Below are 23,478 nucleotides of genomic sequence, written 5' to 3'. Positions count from 1 at the left end.
TAGATAATTAACTACAAAATCTACACAAAAAATATTAACTTCTTTATGAATTTTGCGAACGTCACACTTCCAATATTTATTGATGGTTTTAAAAAGTGAGGAACAAGCATACATACAACATTAAAAATGCCATTATTTGTTCTCTAAATTCTTTTATTTATAATTTATTCATTTATTGGGGGGGTTTTTTGCTATATTGGGAGCTGAAAAAAAAATCTGAAAAGACAAAATAAATAAAGAGGGGAGAAGGATCCACAACAGGACAAACATGAGAAAAGGGGGATTGCCAATGCTCTATTGGCCTTTGCCTGAATAATTAGATGCTTCATTAGCAACTTTTTGACTTAAAACCTTTCAATTATTCACAAAATCCAGCCATTAGAGTTAACTCTTTGGCCTTTTCTATTTGAGTCCATAAAAAACCCACTATCATTGAGCTAATATACCTTACTGCTTATGAACTCAAATTATGATACAATGTGTTGTTATCAGGCTTTTCACAAAGCAATTTGATTGAGCAAAGTAGAATCCATGGCTTAGGCTTGACTTGTTCTCCTATGAGATCAGCTTCATTCAACACAATCAAATAGTAAAAATGAAAGTCGGCAATGAAACAATGCCCAAGATTCTGTTATTATTCTTCAGATCAAACTCTCAAAATCCTTTCACTTGCCATGAGAGAAAAAAAAAAAAAAAAAGCTTGGAAACTGTTATTATTTGTCACTTTCTTTTATTCCTTTCCTTTTCCTCTTACCAAACAAAGTGCTGGAAACTGATATCCACCAGTTATCCATTTGTACTAAGTTGAACAAGACCAGTAAAGTAACCCATATCAGTAGCACAAAGCATGTTGCTTTAGCCTGACTGCAGACAAAGGAGAAAAAGGGTGCACCATGCTCCGTCGCTTCTCCTTCGTGAAAGTAGTAAGGTACCTTCTCATAAGCAGCAGCATTAGCCTCCCTTTTCCTTTTTATTAAACACCAGTTGTTCGCTTTACATTACACAAACTCATCTGAAAGAAAATAAAGAAGCCGAGCTCCAAAATCACATTTTCAAATCATGTTAGTTAAAAAATTTGCCCACAAATTAATTTTTTTATACACGTACTTCAGAAAACAAGCTAAATCCATCTTCATTAAATATTGACACTCATTAATCGTTGAAAAGAGGGTCTCTACAGCACCTTGCTTTGCTTTCATTGGCTCAAACTAAGATACGACTCCTCTAATTAATATTCAACTATCATTGGACACAATGAAAATGGATCATAATTAATCAAAGGAAAAACATAAATCAAATTTACCTTATAATTTCTAACGTTGAAATATTTGAATTTGACTTCGACCACTCCAGTTTTGAGTTATATCTTGAACTAAAATTATTCTTATTATTTTGGTAAACATCCATAGACTTGCATTTAATTTACATAATATTACTTCTGAATTAAGTAAAGATTAGAGTTCAAATCTCTCTCAAATTAAAAAAAAATCTTATTTATTATTTTATATTTTTGGTTTTCTTTTAAGGCTGCATGAATGGAGGAAGAGTAAAAAAAAATGTCGCAAAGGGAAAATAATAAAAATCTTCAAACCAGCATGAAAAATTTCTTTAACGATTTTCTTATTGGGCCAAGCCCAGTCCGCTCAATTTTTTCAGATAAGGTCCGTTATCTTGGGTGCAAGAATCTGGACATCCAAACATGCCTCAAATCTTCTTTGTCTGAATCAAACGTGGCACAACTTTAAGAGCACTGCTGAAGGTCACTAACACCCCACCCCTTGGACATAACTTTACAACGAAGCGCGGACACATATCTTTTCTTTAATGTCCAATAGCTAAAACGAAAGTGCTCAGGAAAAAGCCAAAAAGAGTGAGAGCAAGAGAAATGGCTGTGCAAAGCCTAATAAAAACACTAGCTTTTAGCTCTCAACAAAGACTTTCTCTCTCTTGCTCTTCCTTTCTCTCTCTAGGGATTGAAGAGCAGTAGCAGCCACAAATATCCACTCTCCCAAACACCAACCAACCCCTCTTTGAAAAAAAAAAAATGAAAATGAAAAAAATGGGTTGATAATTCGAATCTCCATCGGATTAGGTAAATTTGTCACTCCATTTCCCTTGGAATCAATCAGGTAATTTTCTCTCTCCGTCGCTATTTCTTTCGTTTCACGCCTCTCTCTGGATCGGCACTTTCTTTCTTTCTTTCTTTCTTTTTTCGCAACCTGAAAAAATTAAAAAAAAACCCCTCCTCTTTTCTTCAAATTTGTTTAATCTTTCTTTTTAAGCTTGAAGGAACCTACGTTTTGAGCATCAAAAAAATTTTTTTAGGCATGAAGTGGAAATTGAAACTTTCACTGTTCTTTCGTGTTCTTTATTTTTAGGGTTTGGTGATTTTGATTGGTTTAGTGTTTATGATCTCTGAGTCGTCGTTATGTTTCTGTGAATTTGAAGCTTGTAAAATCACTGGTGAGAACAGCTACTTCTTTACTGTAAATTTGTACATTTCTGATTTCCTTTTTGTTGTTTTTCAGTGATTAGTTCTTTTCAGGGTTTCTAGGGTTAAGCTGGAGCTCTAATTTTTTTGGTCTTGATTACTTATTTATAGAATTTGATCCAGGGTTTAACTTGTGCTTTGTTTCTATTTGAGGAATAAAGGAATGTTTACTTTGAACTTAATAATGGTGAAATTATGAGTGATAATGATGGTATTAAATTTTGAAAGATGTTAATCTTTTTTATTATTATTAATCTTTTTCTTCAGTTTATATTGCTGTATTAGGTTATTAACTTATTATTGCTGTTCGCAGACAATGTTCAATTCTTTGAATAGAAAAATGTGTTTATTTATGTTGAGCTTTATCTTCCATGATATTTAGTTTCTTATTTTTATGTTTTGTGTTCATTTTTTCCTTTTGGTTCAAAGAGAAGAATTTTGTACTCTAGAAATTTTGTTTGGTTGTACATTCTTTCTCTCTACAGTGGGGAATCTGATCCCTGGTGATGTCTCTCTTTCAGGTTTTATGCCATGGAAGATACGCAGTCAGTTGCAACACTCATAGGCTCAACAACCTCTAAGATACAGCAGCTTCAGAAAGCATTTACTGAACTTGAAAGTCATCGTGCTATAACACTTAATCTAAAATGGAAAGAACTTGAGGAACATTTCCATGGGCTTGAGAAGTCCTTGAAGAGACGCTTCCATGAGTTGGAAGACCAAGAAAAGGAGTTTGAGACAAAAACACAGAAAGCTCGAGAAATGTTGCAGAAGCGTGAAGCAGCTGTTGTAGCTAAAGAACAAGCTTCACTGGTGAGGTTACAAGAAAAGAGAGATGCTGCTGTTTTTGCCATTACTAATGCTCTAGAGAAGCATAGGAAAGTATCATCTGAGGAGTCTGCTGATGTCAGCTGTGATGGAGACGGCAGTGAACTATGTTTTGAGGAGAAACCACCTGATTCTGTAGCTTCTGAAAGTAACTCAGAGGACTTCAAGAGTTCTTTTGAGAATGGAAATTTCGAGGTGAAATCTTATCCCCAGTTGGTAATACTATGTGAAGGGATGGACTCAGAAGGACTGCACAAGTTTATATCAGATAATCGTAAGAACCTTGCTGCCCTAAAGGAGGAAATTCCTTGGGCATTGAAAGCTGCAGCAAGCCCAGCCTGCTTGGTCCTGGAATCGTTGGAAGGATTTTACCTTTCAGACGTGCCAAATGTGGATGGAAAGAAAGATTCAAATCTACTGGGTCTTAGGCGAACCTGTATTATGTTGATGGAATGTCTTAGCTTTTTGCTAAGTAGTCTGGATATGGTTTCTGTTTCTGCTCTAATCTCTGAAGATATTAAGGAGCAAGCAAAGTTAATTGCTAAGGAATGGAAACCAAAATTGGATGCCCTTGACATGGATGCTAGTAATGGTAACTCATTGGAAGCTCATGCTTTCTTGCAACTTCTCGCCACTTTTGGTATTGCTTCTGACTTCAATGAGGAAGAACTTTTAAGGCTGATACCAATGGTCTCTCGTCGTCGCCAAACAGCTGATCTCTGCCGTTCCCTTGGTTTGTCTGAAAAAATGCCAGGTTTGTGTGGTATCAACTTATATAGTAACATTTTACAAGTCACTTACATAGACTACTTGTTTGTTCAAAAAACTAAAATGATTCTGTATATTTCTGTATTTACCATTGGTTTACGTTTTAATTCATCCTTTATGTTTCTTCCCTTCCATTTTAATAAAACTGATATGAGTAACCATGTCAAGTAGCCTTTCCAAAAAACAAAAACATGTCAAATGAGACCTAGTAAATTAACTGACTTTTCCTATTCCCATTAACCTAGGTGACTTCAAGTCATTGGCAGCAGCAAAACTAATCTTTGCTATTAAACTGATAGGCGTCTTCCTAAAGTTCTTAAATGCCTTTAGGTGTAGATATTTTTGAACCAATATCATTGTTGAAATGCTATTTTGGAGTCGATTGGACCATCCTGCGTTTTGGATGACCTTTGAATGGCACTTTTGGATTTGTGTCCTTTGGTATCAATTGTTTGGGATGAAGAAGAGCAATGCTAAACTATATTGTTTTTCTTCCCTTGAATGGTACTACTAATACGTCCCTTTCTTTTCTTTTTCTATTATTTATATTTCAGGTGTAATTGAAGTTCTGGTGAATAATGGAAGGCAGATTGATGCAGTTAACATGGCTTTTGCATTTGATCTTACAGAGCAGTTCTCACCTGTACCTTTACTGAAATCCTACTTGAAGGAGGCAAGAAAAGCTTCCTCACCTGTCAAGCATGGAAATGCCTCAACCATTGCTCAGGTGTGTTCTTTACTCCACTACTTCAAGGTGATTGGTTTGCCTAATGATGTCTGAAGATCTTTAGGTTGACCATACCTTAATCGTTTGTTTGAGGGACAAGCACTTATTTTTGGTTTGGCCACAAGGCCTTGTCCGAAGCAGATTGGATTGGCTTTCTGGCTAGTTAGCCATTCTAACGCACTTGGATCTTGTATGATCGCAAAGGATGATTTGGCTAGTTAGTTCCTACTTCAATAGATTTCAGCAACCAGACACTATTTTGGCAGCTAAATTGTTTAACATCTATTTGCATGTGGTCCGTGAAGGCAATTTGCTCTAGCAACTTGAATGCATGAGAATATTTTGCCAAAATTCATGCTTATGAGCCTTTTCTTTTTAATTTTTCTACTGCATTTTGGAAAATGGCTGAAATATTTTCTTCTGTGTTTCAGATTGAGGTTAGCGAGCGAGAGTTGACTGCTCTGAAGGCTGTCATCAAGTGCATTGACGAGCATAATCTTGAGGAGCGATACCCTGTTGATCCACTTCAGAAGCGGCTTCTCCTGTTGGAGAAAGCTAAGGCAGACAAGAAGCGGGCAACTGAAGCTGCAAAGCCTCAACCCAAGAGACCTCGTGCCAGCGGTGCAGGACATGGTCCCCGAATCACTAACGTAGCTGCTGACAAAATGTTCTTTCCTAGAGTCACTGACAATAGGTACCTGCAGTACGTTTATGACAGACCCTATGTTTACCCTGGACCTCCTGACAATCAAGGCCCCTCTCTTCTTGGTTCCGCCACTTACAACTTCTCTCCCAGTCATGGGAACTACTTTGGAAATGGCTACCAGTATCAGGCTCCGTATCTTCACTAATTTCCGAACATGGCAAAAAGGTGACTGATCCGCTCACTTTAGCTGTTAGCCTTAACCTTCCACTTTGCAGTGTATGAACGGATGTAGTACTAAAAACAACAAAAAAATGTCTTGTTAATTTTAATCTTGTGTACACGAAGATATTTTGATCCTCTAATATATGCACTCTGTTTTTGTATGTATATCCTCTGTTTTATTCTTTTGAATTTTGTTTCTCTTTCTGTATGGATTGGTTGTTCTTATCTTATATTTAGTTGTTGGCTACTCTTTTATTGGGAGAAGATTGGGTGGACTCGAAAGAAGATAAGCAATCTCCGTTGAATGCTGTTTGCTGTAGTACTCAATCGGGGAGGAAAGGCTAATTGATCATATATGCTGGAGGCCAGATGGAGTCATAGTTGGCATGGCCAGCTCTGCGAACAACAGATGAAATAGATGAGGGGAGCATTTATAAACAAAATTACGGAGGTTCACTTCTCGATGGTTTCAAAATTTTATTATTGTTTTTATGCTTCACATGAAGGGTCTAAATTTAAGAGAAGTTTGATATCACTTATTCATGTTTGAAAAAAAAAAAAACAATTTAAATTAGAAGAGAGCATTTGATCGGTTTGATCTTAGAAGTTCGAAAATTAAATCAATCAATTTCCCTTGAAATATTCACTTCAAATAATCGATGGAATAGAATTTTAATATCAAATTAAAATGATTACCAGAATAATCAAAATTGATTTTATTTAAGTTGGTCTGTTCAATTAGTTTTAATTATTAAAAAAACAAATTATATATTATTATATGTTTTTATTTTATATTATATAAATGATATATTATATTAATACATATAATTTTAAAATATTATATAACATATGTTATATTTATATTATATAAAAAAATATAATAAATTAATAAAACTCAATAAATCAAATCAAATTAGTACTTTTGATTAATTTTAATATCGATATATTGATACAAAATAATTAGTGCTCGTTCCTAATTCAGATAATCTCGATATATTTAGTGATATATTAAACAACTAATTGAAATATTTTTTATCCTGTAACAATACCTTAATTAAGATACTTATAGCTATAATTATCGATTATACATTAAATCTGTTATAATTTTTATTAGATAAAGGGAATCATAATTTTAAGACGCACGTTGCATGAATGCAACAATTGGCGCACCAAAAAAATTTAGCGTATGAAAATTATCACAACTGATCATTAATAATTAAACTTGAATCAAAATTAACTAATTTTTTCTTTCATTGGATTTGAATGCTATTTTTCCAATTTAAGTCTCTTTTATTATTTTTTTTTTAAACTCCGTCAATAGCACTCTTCCGCATTCAAAAATTCACTTGCATCTCAATTTTTCCCGCCAGAAAAAGAAAAAAAATGAGAATCGCAGAAATATCAACGCCGGAGCTCCGTCAACCCGCACACGACCCGCAATCCCCTTCCCACCACCAACACAATCACCTTCTTTCTCAAATCGAATCTAAAATCAAACAAACCGAGACCATCCACCCTCGAGTCAGCTACCCGATTCGATCCCTTCCGATTTCCGCCAACTCTTAACTCACCTGACTCAACTCGCTCCCTTCCCCGCCAACAACAACTCTCTCAAACTCCACCTCTGGAACGCCTCTGTCGACCTCTCTAACTCCGCAGCCATCTGCTCTCCGTCCTCCAATTGCTCTCCTCAAAATGTCGCTAAGCTTCGCCACGTGGTAGCCGAAATGCTCTCTCTTGAGGCCGACGTCGTTGGTTTCCCTTCTCCGGTGATAAAATCCGCTTCTTTCTATTACAAGACCGGTCTCGTATGGCACGATCTAAAAATCTTGGATCCAGCTTCTACATGCTTCGAGAGAGCCATGGATCTTATCTCGAAGCTCGATATAAGGAAAATATCGGACGCAGGAGACATGAGGCTTCTTTTAGATCTGAATCTAGCGAGATCTTGCACCGCGTGGGAGATTTCCAATAAAAATCTCGCAATAACGCTACTGAACCGGTCGAAAACTGTCCTTTTCAGTTCAGCAGTCCACTTCAAAGCTCTGGCGAATCAGTTCTTAGCTTTCGCTTAAGCTGATTTATCAAAAAACCGGAAACGACGGTAGCTTCAACGAATGGATTTTTTGCTGAAACATTTCAAGAGTGTATGAATCTATAGAGAGAGAAGGAAGGGTAACAAGGATATGTTGTATTTATATATATATATATATATATATAATATTGTAATTCTAAAATAAAAAAAGAGATTATAAATATTGAGTTTGAATTTTTAAATTTATTAAATTTAAATGATTATATGAATTAATTGAATTAAATTTAGATTTTATTTGAATTATTAATTAATCAAAATGTTTAGATGTGATTTTTTTAATTATATATTTGATATAGTATTAATATATGAATTCTATATCATATACTATCACCCGTTAATAAGTAAATTAAAAATTTTTAATGTACTTTAAAAATAAATAATATATAAATTTTAAATACTTAATTTTTTTTATTTAAGCTTTAGGAAAAGTTTTAAATAAAGTTCTTAAAGTAAAGTTCATGCAAATATTTATTAAAAATTATTAAATAAAAATTAAAATTAAAAATTAAAATTCATAAATTGAAAAGTCTTGTTATATAAATTAAGTTTGTAAAGTTTTTAAAAAAATTAAATAAATTTTGATATATTTTTTATAAACATTTCTAATAACAAATTTAATAAAAATTTTATCATAAAAAAATATCGATTAAATTTGATTTATTAATAAAATTTTTAATATTTTTTATATATTAGTAATCTTTATGTTAAATTTTATCAATTTATTAATTTAAATTTTTATTAAATCAATTTTTAAAAAACTTCACAAATTTTCCTTAAAAAGTTTCATCTAAATTTTATCTAAGTTTTGTTCTAAGTTATAATACACTATTCATATTTTAAAAAGTTGAAGTCAATTTTACAAGTCTCTCACGTTTGACGTTCCCCATATGTTACAAGTCAATTGAATAGTATTTATTAATAAGATTGATGAAATAAATTTGACATAAAGCGAAACGAACGCATGGATTGGGCCTATAAATAATAGGGAGAGAGGGATGCCATGTTTAACCAAAATACCCTAAGATGAGGACATCATTTGTTCCATGGATTCTCTTGGCTTCCCTTATCTTCTTTCTTACTTCCATCTTAGCTTGGTACTAATGGATCCGTAAATTTCAATTTAATTTCAATTTTCTAATTTTAAAAATGATCCATAAATCTTAATTGAGACATGGACATTAATAAATTCATATATCTCAATTAATTGATGATTTGTTCTGATTTTAGAAGTGGAATAATTTTTCTCACTCTTAAATTTTTTTTCAATAAAAAAAACACGAGAAATTTAAACTTAACTCTTGTGATAAAGAAATATATTTATTATTGTATCAAAAACTTAAATGTATTATATATATATATTGTGTCTTAAATTAAAAAGGGCAATGATTTAAAATTTAAACAATTTGCTGTTGTTTATTTAACATTGTACTAAATTAATAAAGCCTCTGAACTACTGATAATGAAAACTAAACGCAAATTCTCCCCATCTCAAAGAGAAAAGTATGTACATTGTCCTTTGGTTTTGTGACTTCTATCTCAAACTATGGGGAGGGATATCATTTCGAAGTGAAAAAGAAAAATGTTTTATAAACAGCCACCAGGCTTGGATTATATAACATGTGAGCATATTTGGTACTATGGATAAGGGATAAGATTTCACACATCTTCCATCCAATCAAAACTATGCAAAATTAGCACCTTGCCCTTCGCAGCCACAACTTTCCCACCAATTGATACTCCTTGGCCTATTCATTCGGAAAATCTCTTCGCTCAATCTATCTGGGCTTGTATTAGTACATAATTCTATTTCTAGTTTCTCTTCTGAGTTTTTTTGATTAACAAAATCAATCAATGGCTGCCACTGCTTCTCCAATGGCCAGTCAGCTCAAAAGCAGCTTTACATCATCTGTTACGAGAGGACTGGTAGTCCCCAGGGGCATTTCTGGAGCTCCATTCAGAATGTCAGCCGGCAAGATCGGGACTACTCGCTTCACTGTTAAAGCTATTCAAGCAGACAAGGTAAGCGAGTGCTTGTAAAAACCTTCTTCTCAATGGTGTCTGGTCCCTGATCATGTTAGTGTTAGGCAAGTGAATGAGTTTGATCATTTTCCTTTTTCTATGCAGCCAACATATCAAGTAATTCAACCCATCAATGGTGATCCCTTCATTGGAAGCCTTGAGACTCCAATTACATCAAGCCCCTTGATCGCTTGGTACCTGTCCAACCTCCCAGCCTATAGAACAGCAGTGAACCCACTTCTCAGGGGTATCGAGGTTGGTCTGGCTCACGGCTTCCTCTTGGTGGGTCCATTCGTTAAGACTGGCCCTCTAAGGAACACAGCTGTTGCAGCTCAAGCTGGGTCATTTGCAGCTGCTGGTCTTGTTGTGATCCTCAGCATTTGCGCGACAATGTATGGCGTTGCATCATTCCAGGAAGGAGAGCCCTCAACAGCCCCAAGCCTAACCCTGACCGGTAGGAAGAAGGAGCCTGACCAGTTGCAGACTGCGGACGGATGGGCTAAGTTCTCTGCGGGATTCTTCTTTGGTGGAATCTCTGGTGTCATTTGGGCTTACTTTCTTCTCTATGTCCTTGACCTTCCTTACTTCTTTAAGTAGATGATATCTAGATTTTACTTTGTTCTGTTACTAGTTCTTTGTTACTTAATGTAAATCCATGCATTTTGGCAATCAATATCAACTATCAAGTGATTGTCACTCAATGTTCTTGTTAAGATATGTTATTGCATGAACAAGTTTCTCTTTAACTGCCACAATCAGCTGCCAAGAAGCCATAGAGAAGACGGAGAATTAAAGGTCACTGCCAAATTGTGGCACTAAGAATTTGAATTTGAATTGATTAATTTGAAAGTCAAAGATTTGGTTTGGTTTTGGATGCATAAAATCTGAGGTTTGATGTCAAGTAAATGAAAAAGTTAATTAGAACCCAAGCCACCCTTACAATCATGAGGATTCTCAGAAATTCTTAAGAATTCTATCTTGAACCGCGTTGGTAATCAACATGTCTGACCTCCTGTAATCTTTTTTACTATTTACATATGACGACGAACGTGTTTTGTAAAAACAAATTCCATCTCCATAGGCTGTCAATCAAGCAAAGGAAAAGACACATTTGCATCCCAAAACTTGGTTGAAATATATAATAACTATCTTCTACTATATCAAATTAATTATATATTCAAAAAATTCAGGAGAATTCTTTCTTCCCACATTTAAAGTTCTCAATTGAAGTTAGAATGAGACATTCAAATACCACTAATCATGAAGTCTTTCCAACGCCAAATGAGAAAAAAAAATTAATATAAGACTAGTAATTAAGGAGAAGGGGCTTAAACCATTGGTGATCAGAAAAAGCAGCAGCAGCAGCAGCAGGCCTCGAGGCACATCCAGGTGAACATTACGAAGAAAGCTCATCAACTTCTTGTTTTTGTCAATGTTAACCGAAGGTAAACCATCCTTAAATTGGAAGAGGATGAGAAGCAAAAGCAACGGCAAGACAAAAGTGAGCAGCTGCAGGATGATCATCCATTTCTTCCACTGAGACTTGTAGTCTGAAACATATGGAAGCAATAACAAAAGGAAAACGATGCATGAAATAGTGATCAAAGGCAGAGTAAGTCCCATGAACATTGTGGCTTTTGGCTCTAGCTAGGGCTTTTGACTTTGCTTAATGCTTAGCTTTAACCTAGGGGCTTCCCATTTAATTAATTATATATAGCTTCTATTAACAAAAACCAAGCCAGCTAGCACTTTTATTTATGGAAGTCTAAGATTTAGAGGGATTTGCGTATCTTTATGAAAAGTATATTAGCCAGCGGCGTTTGAATAAATATTTAATGCAGTTAGTTCATAAAATTAATTTGATAATATGCAACGATCTAAGTTTTAAATTTCAATACCTCTCAACCGCCTAAAAAGGCCTAGAAGTTGATGCTGATTCTGCTGAACCAAATCGAATGCTGGTTTTGTAGGGAAAAACTTCTTCAAAACAGAAAATGAAAATTTAAAGTTCTTGTGAGTTAAAATTTACAAATGATATTCATATAATTCAACTAATAAGGTGTTTTCGAAATATATATATATCTATCCATTTGAATATCAATCTTTGACCATTGATGGATCTGCTAATTACTTTTTAAGTTTGGTCATGTAGAGAACATGGTAATATATTTTGTAATAGCAATAAATTAAGAAATTTTTTTTATACACGTTCAGGAACCAATTTCTTCCTGTAATCCTCTTTATATGAGCATCACTGCTGCTTTTTTTTGTCATTGTTGGTATGGATCAAACCAGCAATTATCTTGCTTTACAGCTCTCTTCCATCTGCTTTTGAAGACCTCTAATTCAATGAAGGGTTGCTTTTTAACATGTGGAAGAGAATTTTATAGACAATGAATTGATGAATGCCAAGAGTAGGTCCGGCCATAACTAGCTATAGAGTGAAGTGAGCTTGGACTTTGCATAAAGAGTAAGTTCAAGGCTTACCTCAGATCTTCCATCAGGTTCCCTGGAAGTTGGTAGCACCTGCATGTTTTGACTTGAGAAATAGATCTGATTTGGGTTAGATCAGGCTAGCTGAGAATGGTGTACATTGGACTCGTACAATTATCAACCATAAATGGGGTTTATACAGATTGGAATGCCTCAGGTAAAGAACTACTTGTGCAGTATAGTCAATAATCCACATTCTTGATGAAGAGAGTTTGCTTTTCATTATCGAAGATTTGGTGTGTAATAAATGAGGAAAGCCAGTGACTTGAAAAACTCAAGGCTGACCTAGTGGCTGTCTCTCTAGCCGTCTAATGCACAATCAAGGTCTAAGGTTCAACCCCTCACCCCTTCTCCCCCCTTGGACTTTTCCATATGTACTAAATGAAAAAGCATATATATATATATATGTATGTATGTATGTATGTATGTATGTATGTATGTATGTATGTATGTATGTATCCAAGAGAGCCTTTGGAAAATTGTAGATCCATCTCTGGATTAAGTTGAGGCAGAACCAGACCAAAAATTAAACTTTGGAGCACTTCCAGTTGATTAATCAAATTGAGAAGCCATTTTATAAGTTGGTCTTATTTAACAAAGTTTTGATTAACAAAGTTTCTTACCTTGTTTGCTGCCAAACCTCCAAGTATAGGAAGAGCATTGTGAATTACATACTCAGCATCAACAATTCCAATATTTTGGGTTCGATCACCCCGTCAAATAAAGCTTCATAATAAGAAACATGTTGAAAAGACTGGATAAGAACCTTTTTTCCTTAAAGTTAAAAAAAAATGAGGAGAGACATGATTGAAGGCATAGAGAGAATGCCTGTGCACAGTAACCAAGCTGAAAGTCCAGTCCCCATCCATAAATCAGGTTACTCTAATACAAGGGAAAACCAAGAATGAGAAGAAAGACAAATTTAATGGCTAAGCTTTGTCAAACAATACGGCCACATTAGACGGGCTTTTAAAGAATTCTGAAGTTTATTCATGTTGGACCAGAACCATACCACTGGCTATTAGGACCTAAGCTGCATTGATTCAATCAAACAAGAAATGATACATCTCCAACCTTGCTATTAGAATTTTGAAATATACAAACATCCTGACTATCCCTGTTTTATCTTTTATTTGAGCCATTGAAATTAATAATGTAGCCACTAAGTAATAAAATACTGATGATTGTTTATTGGATTCTTCTCGGCCTCTTAATGTTTTCTATTAGTATTACCCTCAACTTTCTAATTTGGATAACATACCTGAATCATACGCCATGCACAATGCCAAGATGCTCTGGAGAAAAGAGGAACCATCATTTCTACAAACCTGTATTAAGCAATGTTCTCTTTCTTTTCTTCCATGTGAATAGATAATTAAGTTGCATATTGAGAATCAATTCATGGGAACTTTAAACTAAGGAAAGAGTTGTATTGTACTTATTATAGTATTATGAACTATCAACAGAAAAAGACAGACAAATCTATATTACCCTGTGCAAGGAGGACCCATGCTGTTTTCATTACACCTTGTCCTACCAATGACCTTGTATGTCCTGTTAAATCTACACAAGTTACAAATATGCTCAGATAAGTTTAGTTTGAGTAAAATCAAGGGATAAAAGTGATGATGTGCTTCCATAAATTATTGACAACAAAAGATACAAAGTAATTTATTACTAGGATAGGCCACTCAGCTCCATACATTCAATTAACTGATAGTAAAAGCACTCCAATATTATCATGAGACCAAATCTTTCCTCATTCTTGAACATAATTTTCTTAGGAAGATAGAGAACCTGTGTACTGTAGAGTTTTTGTCCCCATCTGTGATCGGATGATGTAGCCCTGACTTCTCACGACCAAGTGCCGGCTGTGATATTTCAAGCCCTTCCTTTTTAATTATTGCAAGATATCTGTATTTAAGTAATTGAAGAGAATCAGTTTTTGAATGGTTATGAAGTAAATCACTAACTTGTCTCCCTTCTTCAAGTTTAAAAGATGATGGGTTTGGGAAAAAGTCCATTTTATTTAGTTGGCATTAATTGTTGAATAGAATTTTCTCATCCCGTAGCTGCAGGGTAAGCCTTGATGAGCCATTCAATCAAACTCCAGTTTCTTACAATTAGATTTGGTTTTTGTGTCGGTGAAGCAGTAAGAATTTGAACAAATGTATATGTTTTTACAAGCATGCAAAAGATTGTATGAAATCACTAGCAAGGAAGTTAAATGTAAAAAAGCAAGACTTGCACAACAAACCTTTTAGCATTAAAGCGGTCAATTTCAAGGTCTTCATCCCACAGGAAGATGTAGGAATACTCTGAAACGATATCTGCATGTATGAGCTGCTTTGCAAACCACGTAATTCGTGAGAGCGCATTAAACAATGCCAAGTTACATGGAACTGAAAAGACATGCATAAAAGATGTTTCAAATCTGGAGCTAATGATCATTTACCACTTGGTTTGATTGACAGCAGACACATGTATAGCACAGTCATTCCACTCTAAGTCCTTCCACTGGTCCACAATGCCATTGTAATGGAAAAGCATCTTGACAAAATCACTATCTGGAAACTGTGACATGGAATAAAAGGAGGGAAAAAGAGATGTACGATACAAATCTAACTCAAATAATGCAACAAAAGAATGATATTTAACATAAATCTCAAATAATAACATAAAACATAAAGTCTGGTCCTTTCACCTTATTGATGATTTTGTTGACACTTTCTTTTTGCTTTATTCCAACTGCAATGGCTAACAAGTTCATTGACAACTTTGGCTTCTAAACAAAAGTAGAAGATAAGAGATTAAAGAAATAGCTATATGCCAAATCTCGATTATCAAATCAACTCAACATGTTGAAGGTAACAAAATACAAATCATACCACTGAACAGCAGTGTTCTGATACAGGATGCAAACTGAGAAAGAAAGGGGAATATGTTTTTCCTCATTACTTTATACTGCCATAGAAACTGCATTTGTGGTCAAATTTAACAACCATAAAGACACATATTTGAAAAAGAAAAAGGTAAATAAAAACACAGGGTTAGCCACAAGTGTGCAAGAATATATATTAGCCAGATAGCACTAAAGAGTCTATGAGCTTATCACAGTTTGACCAGAAAACCAAGTCCAATTAGTATCCTCATCTTTTTTTACCATTGGTAGTGATCTGACAGTTTGCAGCTGTTACCTCTTGTAAAATTAAAATGCATGAGAGATTCCAGATCAAACGAAACAAACAGGGGTGAAGTTGCACAAAGCAGATAATAATGGAGGTCAGAGTTTAGTCAGATAGGGTAGTTTAATTGTGCTAACATGGTGATAAAAACAGAGATGACACTGACACATGCAGATCATCTCAGCTTACAAAATGCTCAACTGAAAGGAACAAATGCAAATCCAAAAGCCACTAATCAGACTAAACTGTAGTTAAACATGAAATAAGAGAAAGAATATGATCATTAGTTAATACCATCTTGCAAAAGGAACAGTACTTGTGCAGCCATAATGATTTAGAAGACAAACTGAACAACTGGAAAAATTTTAATGCACTGTCATTTGGGGAATGCAGAACCAACAAAGGATCAATGATGCCATTGATATTAGCAACAAAGCTGCTTACCTGATTATTCTGTGGGCCCCATAATGGCTGCATTTCCAAGTCAGATGTCTTAGAAATAATTCCTCTAGGTAATGCCTCACTTCCATAAGCCCTGCACTGGGTCTAAGCACAAGTGATAAAGAAAAAAGAAATAGTTAGGAGAATTTTGTGTTTCTAGAAAAGGAGAACATACATAACATATACCAAACAAACCTCACATATCTTAGGTCTTGTAAACTGCAAAACCATAACTGATCCCCATCTTTAAATTCTCTGCACAGAGAAGGCCTCAAATCACACATTATTTACTTCATTATGGGAAACATAATGCAGTTTTATATGCATGAAAGGGTTGGTATGGAGTTTTTGATTCCTTACGTTAATAACTTGGATTAAAAACTTTCTTAGGTGTATTTGGAATGCATGAATTATAAAAAGAAAATAATAAATGCGGATGACTAAAAGGAAAAGAAGTAACTTCTGATGTCAGAGAAGTCAAGAGGAAACCTTCGCTGCTTTTTCAGGTTTGAGTAGTTTTCAACTTTGAGCAAACAGGGCTTAGACATGTACACCTTTTTATAGTCTTTGACCATAAATGCACTTCCTATGAAGAAGGCTACAGACAGTAAAAGAATCATGGGAAGGAATCGATGAATAAATAATCTCTGTCTTTTAGGTTCAGCCTTCGGAAATTTCTGAAAGAAAGAGGAAACAAAGAAGATAAGACATGATAAGGTGCAAAATTATTTTCAATTCTGCAATTATATTTACAGTTGGAATCAGCAATTAAAAATGAGAAACACAGAATTTTGTCTTCCCTGACAGTAATCCAGGCTTCCAAGTACAGGTAAAGACAGCAGCATAGCTTTTGCATGCAACCCTAAACCCTAAGTCCATCTCCTACACCACCTCTAGCAAAACAATTAGTCCCAAGCATAATTTCAGGATACAAAAGGCGTTTGTTAAAGCAGGTACCGGTGTGATAAGTTGTTAAATTCCTCAAGAGGCAAAACTTGCAAAAGAAAAGGACGAGAATGCATCCACTAAGAAAATTTGTAAAACTTCTGTCCACTAAAAAAGTGGTATTGTTGATCATTAAAATCTTCACTAATATTGATAATCCTGTCAAAGCTCGAAGCTATAATTGCTCCTCCCTCCACACCACCAACCAAAAAAAAAAAAGAAAGATAATTAGTATCGATGAATTGATTATAATTGAAGATGCATACAACAGTCCATGAGTGAGAAAATTCTTATACTAAGTCAACCTCTGAAGTCATTCTTATCAAACATGCAAAGTTAATTGAACAACAAGCATTGAACAACTTCCTCGGAGTGACTAATAAAGGTAGATCAGCACTCAAGATATATTTATATTATTGTGGTTGGGTCAGGGGGGAAGGGTCAATAGGGCATCATCAAGAATGCAGTTAAAAACTTTTAATTTTTCATTTTCATGAAATCAAACATCCAAAAATAAGCAAGCCTAAAAAAATGCTATGCATGATAGTCTGGAGCCAAATAACCAATCATCAAAATTGATAGTAGTATAGTCAGATCATGGATTCGTAAACAAGATACAGCAGCGGCATTAGGGTCTGGAAGGCACCGAAGTAAATATCATTGGGAAAGGAAAGTTTTCTTTCATGCAATTGCCCTAAGTTTTTCTTGATTTTGATGAATTCAGACTGTTTGGTGTATCCACTTATCAGATCAAACTTTTAACTGACTGGATCATTCGGTCTCAACTCTAATGCATAGTATAACTCAAAACTCATAAGCCACCATGTTTTCTGTTTGATTTGAAAACTCATTTCTCAAAACACTTCAATGGAATTCTGGAAAGAAAAATCATCTTTCCTCCCTGCATTGCTAAAGTAATTCGTGCTCATGGTATGACTCTTACACTGAGTAATAACATTTTATTGAAAGTGACATGGGATTTTAAATGATATCACTAAACACAAAAATGGGGAAGCCCCTGTGCATCATCTTTAAGAACACAACAATAATAAAATTAATTACTTGGCATTTTCATGCTTCCAAGCAGTGCCACAGTTTAATAAAGATGTTATTTTCATTTTTATTAAAAACAATCCTTATACCCTGATCCAACTCATTAACATGATCCAATCCTTTCCATAAACAAGCAAAGCATGGAATGGTTGGCCTTCATTTCTAAATCGGTAAACTTTTTCTTTCCTTGACTCTTTTTGAGCTCAGGACCATATAAACTGGATCAATCATATGCAACTTGTGAACAATCATAACATAAACAGTTAGCCAACAACTTCTACTCAACACTTCTATTCAAAGTGCAAATGAAACAAAATCAAACCGACAAAAAAATACTCCCAACATCATTTCCAAAGCCAAAGTGCAAAACCCACAAATATTTTTCCATGATTACTTTAGGAAAAAAAAATAGTTTTATCAAAACCAAGAATCCCAGCAAACAGAATAATAACGTGCATTGAACAAACATGGGGCAGAAGAAAAATAAAGAGAGAGAAGCTTACGGAAGTCGACATCCTTTTCTTCATCTTGATCTTCCATTCAATCCTTTTCTAACCAGTCTCTAAAAACGAAGGAAGAAAAATGCGGAATCGTCAAACCATCTTACCACCGTTGAATGGTTAACGGACTTTAGCACGTTAGTCCCCATGCCGGGTAGTAGGAGGCATTTGTTTTGTTGTGAGCTACCAAGTCTGACAATAAGCGTCGACATGCGTCAAGCTTTGCCTTTGAGCAAAGACCAGACGACAAGTTTACTTTTCAAAATTAAGTGGACACTGTGGAAAGTTAACCCTTGGTCGACAACATATATAATTTTTTTTTCAAATAAAACTTATTTGTGATGGACTTTAACATATAATTCATTCCTTTGAAACTCTTTTTAACTTTTGTAATTTATCTTTGGCTGCTTTTACTATTGGTTCCAATTGTTAGAATTTTCACTTTAATACAAGATTTCTTACCACCAAGCCAAGTCAAATTTATTCCACCGACTATTGGTTTCAATTTTCACTTTAATACAAGATTTCTTACCACCAAACCAAGTCAAATTTATTGGCATCGACTATTGGTTCCAATTGTCACTTTAATACAAGATTTTTGTACCACCAAGCCAAGTCAAATTTATTGGCACCGACTATATTGGTTCCAATTGTTAATTTTCAAATCAAGCTACCTGGGTCAGGCTCCATCTTTCTTGCTTCCTGGAAAAATCTCAGTTGGAACTATGACAGTGAAACCATTGCTTCAGGAATTTCTTGTTCTATTTAATCCAGTAATTGTTTAAAGTTTAATCAGCGTGTGTGTTTCACTTTTTGTCTGTTAAACAAAAGAAAACTACGACATCACTGGCCTCAATTCCACCTATTTATTTAGTGTTAACAATGGAGTTCAGAAGAAAGAAATGGACCTTCTTTTTGATTACTGTCTTCTTTAGCCTTCTGCATTCATCTTCATCCAATCTTAACAACATGAATGATGGTAGTATAGAAAGGATTCATGTAGGGATGATTCTTGATATGCAATCCTGGGTTGGGAAAATTGTTGATAGCTGCATTTTCATGGCTATATCTGATTTTTACAGTCTGAATAGTAACTATAAGACAAAATTAGTTCCGCACAGGAAAGATTCTGAGGGTGATCCATTGCTTGCTCTATCCCGAGGTATGGTTGTCTTTCCTGAATGAAAAATTTTCTATTAATGGTTTATTTATTATTCTGTTATGAGTTATGACAGCGACCTCCACTATACTATTTTTTTTCCCTTTCATTGAACTATTTTGTATCCTGAAAATGAAAAAGTGCGTGGACATTGATGACAGGCAGTGATTTTTTTTTGTTTTTTCTCTTTTGGTCTCGGGGACACAAATTCAAGTGCAGCTTTGGTCCTCTTGGAAAGTGTAAAATTGCATGCCATTATTGTTGCAGAAAATTCAGCTGGAGTTAAGATTTTAGCAGAGTTAGGATCCACAGCAAAAGTTCCAATTATTTCTATCTCGGCAGATGGTCCATCCCTGTCCTTTTCTGAGTATCCTTATTTGATTCAAATTGGTCAAGATGAGTCCTCTCAAGCCAAAGGCATTGCTACCATTGTCGAATCATTTAGTTGGAAAAACATTATCCTCATTTATGAAGAAAATGATTCTGCAAGACAAATTCTTCCTAAAGTCCTCACTTCTCTTGAAGGGACTGATGTTCGTCTTGCCCTTCATATTGCCGTTTTAGCATCATCTACTGATGACGAAATCATTGAGTAGCTCGAGAAGCTCATGAGTTTGCAGACTACTGTGTATATGGTGCACATGTCACCCTCTCTTGCATCTCGCTTTTTCTTAAATGCCAAACAACTGGGAATGATAAGTCAAGGGTCTGCTTGGATTGCAACTGATATGATTATGAATTTCTTGCATTCAATGGAACCATCATTCATTGAGTCAATGCAAGGGGTGGTGGGGTTCAAACCTTACATTCCAACATCGAAGGAGCTTCGCAATTTCAATATAAGATGGAGGAGCAAAAATTTTATCAAAACTAAAAATTCACAGGAAATGGAGCTAAATGTCTATGGTATATGGACCTATGACATGGTTTGGGCTCTTGCAACAGCAGCAGAAAAGGTGAAGGCTGGACATCCTGATATCATACACCAAGAAACCGGATTGATTATGAACTTCACGACCATCCTCTCTTCAGAAAGTGGTTTGTTATTTATTGATGAGATATTACAGACTAGATTCAAGGGTATAAGTGGTGGCTTTCAACTTGCTAATGGCAGGCTGATCCCTAAGGAATTTGAAATAGTAAATGTATTCAAGGGAGAAAGAATAGTTGGTTACTGGACTCCAGAAAATGGAATTACCAAAATAACGAAGCAAGACAACCGATATGAGATGAATTCGACGTCATCCAGCAAACTTGAAGCTGTTATTTGGCCAGGAGGAAATATGAACACTCCAAAAGGTTGGCCTCTGTGTGGTAAGAAGTTGAGGATTGCGGTTCCAATGAAAAATGGCCGATTCAGCGAATTAATTAACGTCACTTTTGATCCCCAAACGAATGTAACAACTGTAAGTGGCTTCTGTGTAGATGTGTTTAAGGCAGCCATTGAAACTTTAGATTACGAGGTAAACTATGAGTTTATCCCGTTTGAAAATGCCAGCGGATCAGCGGATAGATACTACAGTGATCTTATCCATCAGGTTTATCTCAAGGTGAGAATGCTTTTCCAGGCAATAGCAGGTTGTAGAGTAGACTTGTAGTTAATGAGATTGCGAAATGTTAATGTTTAGCTTCTCCTTTCAAATTAATTAATATACATTCCCTTTCTTACGACATATTCTTTAATCTGATTATAGTAAATCACTATATAGTAATTGCAATGTGTGATTTACATATTCTTTCTTGTGATCAACGGAGTAGAATTATGATGCTGTTGTGGGAGATACAACAATCACCGCCAGCAGATTTTCAGAGGTTGATTTGACATTGCCATACACTGACTTAGGCGTTGGAATGGTAGTGCGAAAAACCAACAAAAACAATATGTGGATGTTCCTGAAGCCTCTTGCTAGGAATCTGTGGATAACCACTGCTGCTTTCTTTATTTTCACTGGCTTTGTGGTTTGGCTTATTGAACATCCCATCAACGATGAGTTCCAAGGCCAACCAGCTAAGCAAATTGGAACGATCTTTTGGTTCTTCTCAACTCTTGTATTTGCCCATAGAAAGTACTCTAAATATACATGTTGACTTAATGCACGTACGCTTTAATAACAATTAACTCAGAGCTAACTGCATGCAATCTTCTTACTACAATTCGAATCTGCAGGCGAGAAGCTCTTGAGCAACTTGTCAAAGTTTGTTGTCATAATATGGGTGTTCGTTGTGCTTATATTAAGCTCAAGCTATACTGCAACTTTGAGTACCATGTTAACAGTTCAACATATTCAATGGATCTCAATGGATGACTCCATAGGATATCATTCAGCTGTTTCACTCCAAGGAGCTGCTAACAACTTAAATTTTGAAAATCCGGGGGTAAAGATATACCAATCTCCAGAAGAATATGCCAATGGTTTAAAAATGGGAAGTAAGAACGGTGGTGTGTCTGCCATTATTAATGAAATACCATACATTAAAGTATTCCTTGCCAAGTACTCTGCTGATTATACCATGCTTAAATCCAATTCTACATCAGGCGGGTTCGGCTTCGTAAGTATTTTTTCAGAATCAAATCTAATTACTAAATGAAGCAATTAATATTCACCCATGATTTTAATTTGTTGATTGTCTTTGTAGGTTTTCCCTAAAGGTTCACCCCTGGTCCAAGACATTTCAGGTGCAATTTTGAGGCTAGGAGAGGAAGGAAAGCTGCAAATGATAGAAAATGCATGGTTCAACAGTGAATCAAGCTTTTCAAACCAGGACTCTACTACGACCAACCCCAGCAGCCTAAACCTTGATAGCTTTGGGGGTTTGTTTCTTATAACTGGGATCTGTTCAACTTCAGCTCTACTCATATGCATATATCAAAAACGTCGATCCCTGACAATCAGTGACTTCAAATTCTACCTACGCAGTAGCCTAGATACTGTAGATAGGTACTTCAATAAGTCCAAAATAATTGATGACACCTAAACTAAATTTTTGTCTGTTGGCCTAAGTTCACGGGACCTTTTCAAATAAATAAGCAAATAAGTTTCATTTGGGTTTTATGACTTGAATAGTAGTTTCTCTTTGATTTCTACGTCTCAATTATCAAGAGGAAGTCACTCAGTGAATTAAAAAAAAATTTTAAAGTTACATTCTAAATTAAATATTACATTTATATCATTGATTAAATAATTAACAATTACAACATTAATAATCAACTAATAAATTATAATATAACTAAATAATCAAATTCACATACTAAAATCCTAAAATTTTAAAACCTTCTTTTACCACCAAATCAAGATCTCATTAACCTTTTGAAAAAAGTTCATATTTTTAATTTTTTTGTCAGATCATGAAAAAGACTATTATTCTACAATTTTAGACTAATTAATCGGTGACTAGAAATTTGAGACTAATTCAGCAATTAATGTTGGAGATTTTCCTTTTAATTGTAACATCGAATAAGCCAATTGGCATGACCCTTCTTCAAAACGTGAAATATGAAAAACGCGATAAAACTTAACAATGAGTTATTTTCAAGTGAATTTAGAAAAATATCATTTTAAGGCACTTATAAATATGTAAATAAAAAGTGCTTTTAGATATAAAAACAACGTTTTTGAAAAATGAAAACCTTTCATTGATTACATTTTACTTTCCTACTATCATAAAATTCCATAGCTTACAAACTGGCTTAAAGTAGGAAAACTTGCAATTTGTACACAGTATATTTTATTTTAAGTTCAAAACGCATCAATATCTAAAGAAGGTAATGCAATATGTTTAACAAAGAATAAAGAAAAAGATAATTTATTAAAAAAATATAAAGGATAATTTTATCATAATAAAAAGTGTAAAAACACTTCCTCGAGTTTTTCGATTGATTTGAAGTCTATACATGGTTAAAACAAT

General features: G+C 34.7%; 5 protein-coding genes across 25 annotated transcripts; 3 read left to right on the top strand and 2 right to left on the bottom strand.

Moving 5' to 3' along the window:
- The first annotated feature begins 1,931 nt into the window (after positions 1 to 1,931).
- Positions 1,932 to 5,847, top strand: LOC111305494 (FRIGIDA-like protein 3). 2 transcript variants are annotated; one of them, XM_022903091.2, is made up of 4 exons: positions 1,932 to 2,129; positions 3,013 to 4,073; positions 4,642 to 4,814; positions 5,246 to 5,847. In XM_022903091.2, the coding sequence occupies exons 2-4, from the start codon at positions 3,023 to 3,025 to the stop codon at positions 5,663 to 5,665; spliced, it is 1,644 nt and encodes a 547-aa protein (XP_022758826.2). In that variant the 5' UTR covers positions 1,932 to 2,129; positions 3,013 to 3,022; the 3' UTR covers positions 5,666 to 5,847. The 2 variants fall into 2 exon arrangements, with proteins under 2 accessions (XP_022758826.2, XP_089606423.1); XM_089750297.1 differs by having other exon boundaries at positions 2,124 to 2,463.
- A 3,578-nt stretch (positions 5,848 to 9,425) lies between these two features.
- On the top strand, positions 9,426 to 10,497 carry LOC111305491 (photosystem I reaction center subunit XI, chloroplastic-like). The gene is made up of 2 exons (XM_022903088.2): positions 9,426 to 9,796; positions 9,902 to 10,497. The coding sequence occupies exons 1-2, from the start codon at positions 9,629 to 9,631 to the stop codon at positions 10,391 to 10,393; spliced, it is 660 nt and encodes a 219-aa protein (XP_022758823.2). The 5' UTR covers positions 9,426 to 9,628; the 3' UTR covers positions 10,394 to 10,497.
- Positions 10,498 to 10,921: 424 nt separating this feature from the next.
- LOC111305492 (uncharacterized) lies at positions 10,922 to 14,163 on the bottom strand. 16 transcript variants are annotated; one of them, XM_089750253.1, is made up of 8 exons: positions 14,087 to 14,154; positions 13,781 to 13,852; positions 13,551 to 13,640; positions 13,118 to 13,171; positions 12,913 to 13,015; positions 12,284 to 12,335; positions 11,695 to 11,776; positions 10,922 to 11,346 (listed from the first exon to the last, which is right to left on the bottom strand). In XM_089750253.1, the coding sequence occupies exons 5-8, from the start codon at positions 12,948 to 12,950 to the stop codon at positions 11,051 to 11,053; spliced, it is 468 nt and encodes a 155-aa protein (XP_089606379.1). In that variant the 5' UTR covers positions 12,951 to 13,015; positions 13,118 to 13,171; positions 13,551 to 13,640; positions 13,781 to 13,852; positions 14,087 to 14,154; the 3' UTR covers positions 10,922 to 11,050. The 16 variants fall into 16 exon arrangements, 9 of the variants coding, with proteins under 9 accessions (XP_089606379.1, XP_089606380.1, XP_089606381.1 ...); XM_089750254.1 differs by having other exon boundaries at positions 13,551 to 13,584; positions 14,087 to 14,140; XM_089750255.1 differs by having other exon boundaries at positions 13,551 to 13,645; positions 14,087 to 14,116.
- On the bottom strand, positions 13,905 to 18,666 carry LOC111305493 (uncharacterized). 5 transcript variants are annotated; one of them, XM_089750248.1, is made up of 9 exons: positions 18,417 to 18,666; positions 16,405 to 16,592; positions 16,116 to 16,170; positions 15,919 to 16,020; positions 15,178 to 15,265; positions 14,994 to 15,074; positions 14,745 to 14,863; positions 14,547 to 14,632; positions 13,905 to 14,203 (listed from the first exon to the last, which is right to left on the bottom strand). In XM_089750248.1, the coding sequence occupies exons 1-6, from the start codon at positions 18,438 to 18,440 to the stop codon at positions 14,995 to 14,997; spliced, it is 537 nt and encodes a 178-aa protein (XP_089606374.1). In that variant the 5' UTR covers positions 18,441 to 18,666; the 3' UTR covers positions 13,905 to 14,203; positions 14,547 to 14,632; positions 14,745 to 14,863; position 14,994. The 5 variants fall into 5 exon arrangements, with proteins under 5 accessions (XP_089606374.1, XP_089606375.1, XP_089606378.1 ...); XM_089750249.1 differs by having other exon boundaries at positions 16,405 to 17,051; positions 18,417 to 18,664; XM_089750252.1 differs by lacking the exon at positions 18,417 to 18,666 and adding an exon at positions 16,873 to 18,394.
- A 1,136-nt stretch (positions 18,667 to 19,802) lies between these two features.
- LOC111306177 (glutamate receptor 2.7-like) lies at positions 19,803 to 22,548 on the top strand. Its single transcript, XM_089751097.1, has 4 exons — positions 19,803 to 21,122; positions 21,331 to 21,655; positions 21,740 to 22,122; positions 22,210 to 22,548. The coding sequence occupies exons 1-4, from the start codon at positions 20,181 to 20,183 to the stop codon at positions 22,546 to 22,548; spliced, it is 1,989 nt and encodes a 662-aa protein (XP_089607223.1). The 5' UTR covers positions 19,803 to 20,180.
- The last annotated feature ends 930 nt before the right edge of the window (positions 22,549 to 23,478 follow it).

The sequence above is a fragment of the Durio zibethinus genome, chromosome 21, assembly GCF_047325235.1.
Source record: "Durio zibethinus cultivar Kanyao isolate XHJ-2024 chromosome 21, ASM4732523v1, whole genome shotgun sequence".
In the NCBI taxonomy this organism is placed as follows: Eukaryota; Viridiplantae; Streptophyta; class Magnoliopsida; order Malvales; family Malvaceae; genus Durio; species Durio zibethinus.
Note: the sequence above shows the minus strand (reverse complement) of the source record. Positions and strands in the feature narration are given on the sequence as shown.

What these genes read in the sequence shown, in the direction of transcription:
- LOC111305494 (XM_022903091.2), top strand. Translation starts at nt 3,023, where the DNA reads ATGGAAGATACGCAGTCAGTTGCAACACTCATAGGCTCAACAACCTCT. An exon ending in TTTGTCTGAAAAAATGCCAG is followed by an intron (nt 4,074 to 4,641) that starts GTTTGTGTGGTA and finishes TTTATATTTCAG; the next exon opens with GTGTAATTGAAGTTCTGGTG. An exon ending in ATGCCTCAACCATTGCTCAG is followed by an intron (nt 4,815 to 5,245) that starts GTGTGTTCTTTA and finishes TCTGTGTTTCAG; the next exon opens with ATTGAGGTTAGCGAGCGAGA.
- LOC111306177 (XM_089751097.1), top strand. Translation starts at nt 20,181, where the DNA reads ATGAGTTTGCAGACTACTGTGTATATGGTGCACATGTCACCCTCTCTT. An exon ending in TCCATCAGGTTTATCTCAAG is followed by an intron (nt 21,123 to 21,330) that starts GTGAGAATGCTT and finishes TCAACGGAGTAG; the next exon opens with AATTATGATGCTGTTGTGGG. An exon ending in CATCAGGCGGGTTCGGCTTC is followed by an intron (nt 22,123 to 22,209) that starts GTAAGTATTTTT and finishes TTGTCTTTGTAG; the next exon opens with GTTTTCCCTAAAGGTTCACC.
- LOC111305491 (XM_022903088.2), top strand. Translation starts at nt 9,629, where the DNA reads ATGGCTGCCACTGCTTCTCCAATGGCCAGTCAGCTCAAAAGCAGCTTT. An exon ending in AAGCTATTCAAGCAGACAAG is followed by an intron (nt 9,797 to 9,901) that starts GTAAGCGAGTGC and finishes TTTTCTATGCAG; the next exon opens with CCAACATATCAAGTAATTCA.
- LOC111305492 (XM_089750253.1), bottom strand. Translation starts at nt 12,950, where the DNA reads ATGCTCTTCCTATACTTGGAGGTTTGGCAGCAAACAAG. An exon ending in AACCTGATGGAAGATCTGAG is followed by an intron (nt 11,777 to 12,283) that starts GTAAGCCTTGAA and finishes TCTGTTTTGAAG; the next exon opens with AAGTTTTTCCCTACAAAACC. An exon ending in CCTTTTTAGGCGGTTGAGAG is followed by an intron (nt 11,347 to 11,694) that starts GTATTGAAATTT and finishes CATATGTTTCAG; the next exon opens with ACTACAAGTCTCAGTGGAAG.
- LOC111305493 (XM_089750248.1), bottom strand. Translation starts at nt 18,440, where the DNA reads ATGAAGAAAAGGATGTCGACTTCC. An exon ending in AACCTGAAAAAGCAGCGAAG is followed by an intron (nt 16,171 to 16,404) that starts GTTTCCTCTTGA and finishes TTCTCTGTGCAG; the next exon opens with AGAATTTAAAGATGGGGATC. An exon ending in GTTTACAAGACCTAAGATAT is followed by an intron (nt 16,021 to 16,115) that starts GTGAGGTTTGTT and finishes ACTTGTGCTTAG; the next exon opens with ACCCAGTGCAGGGCTTATGG.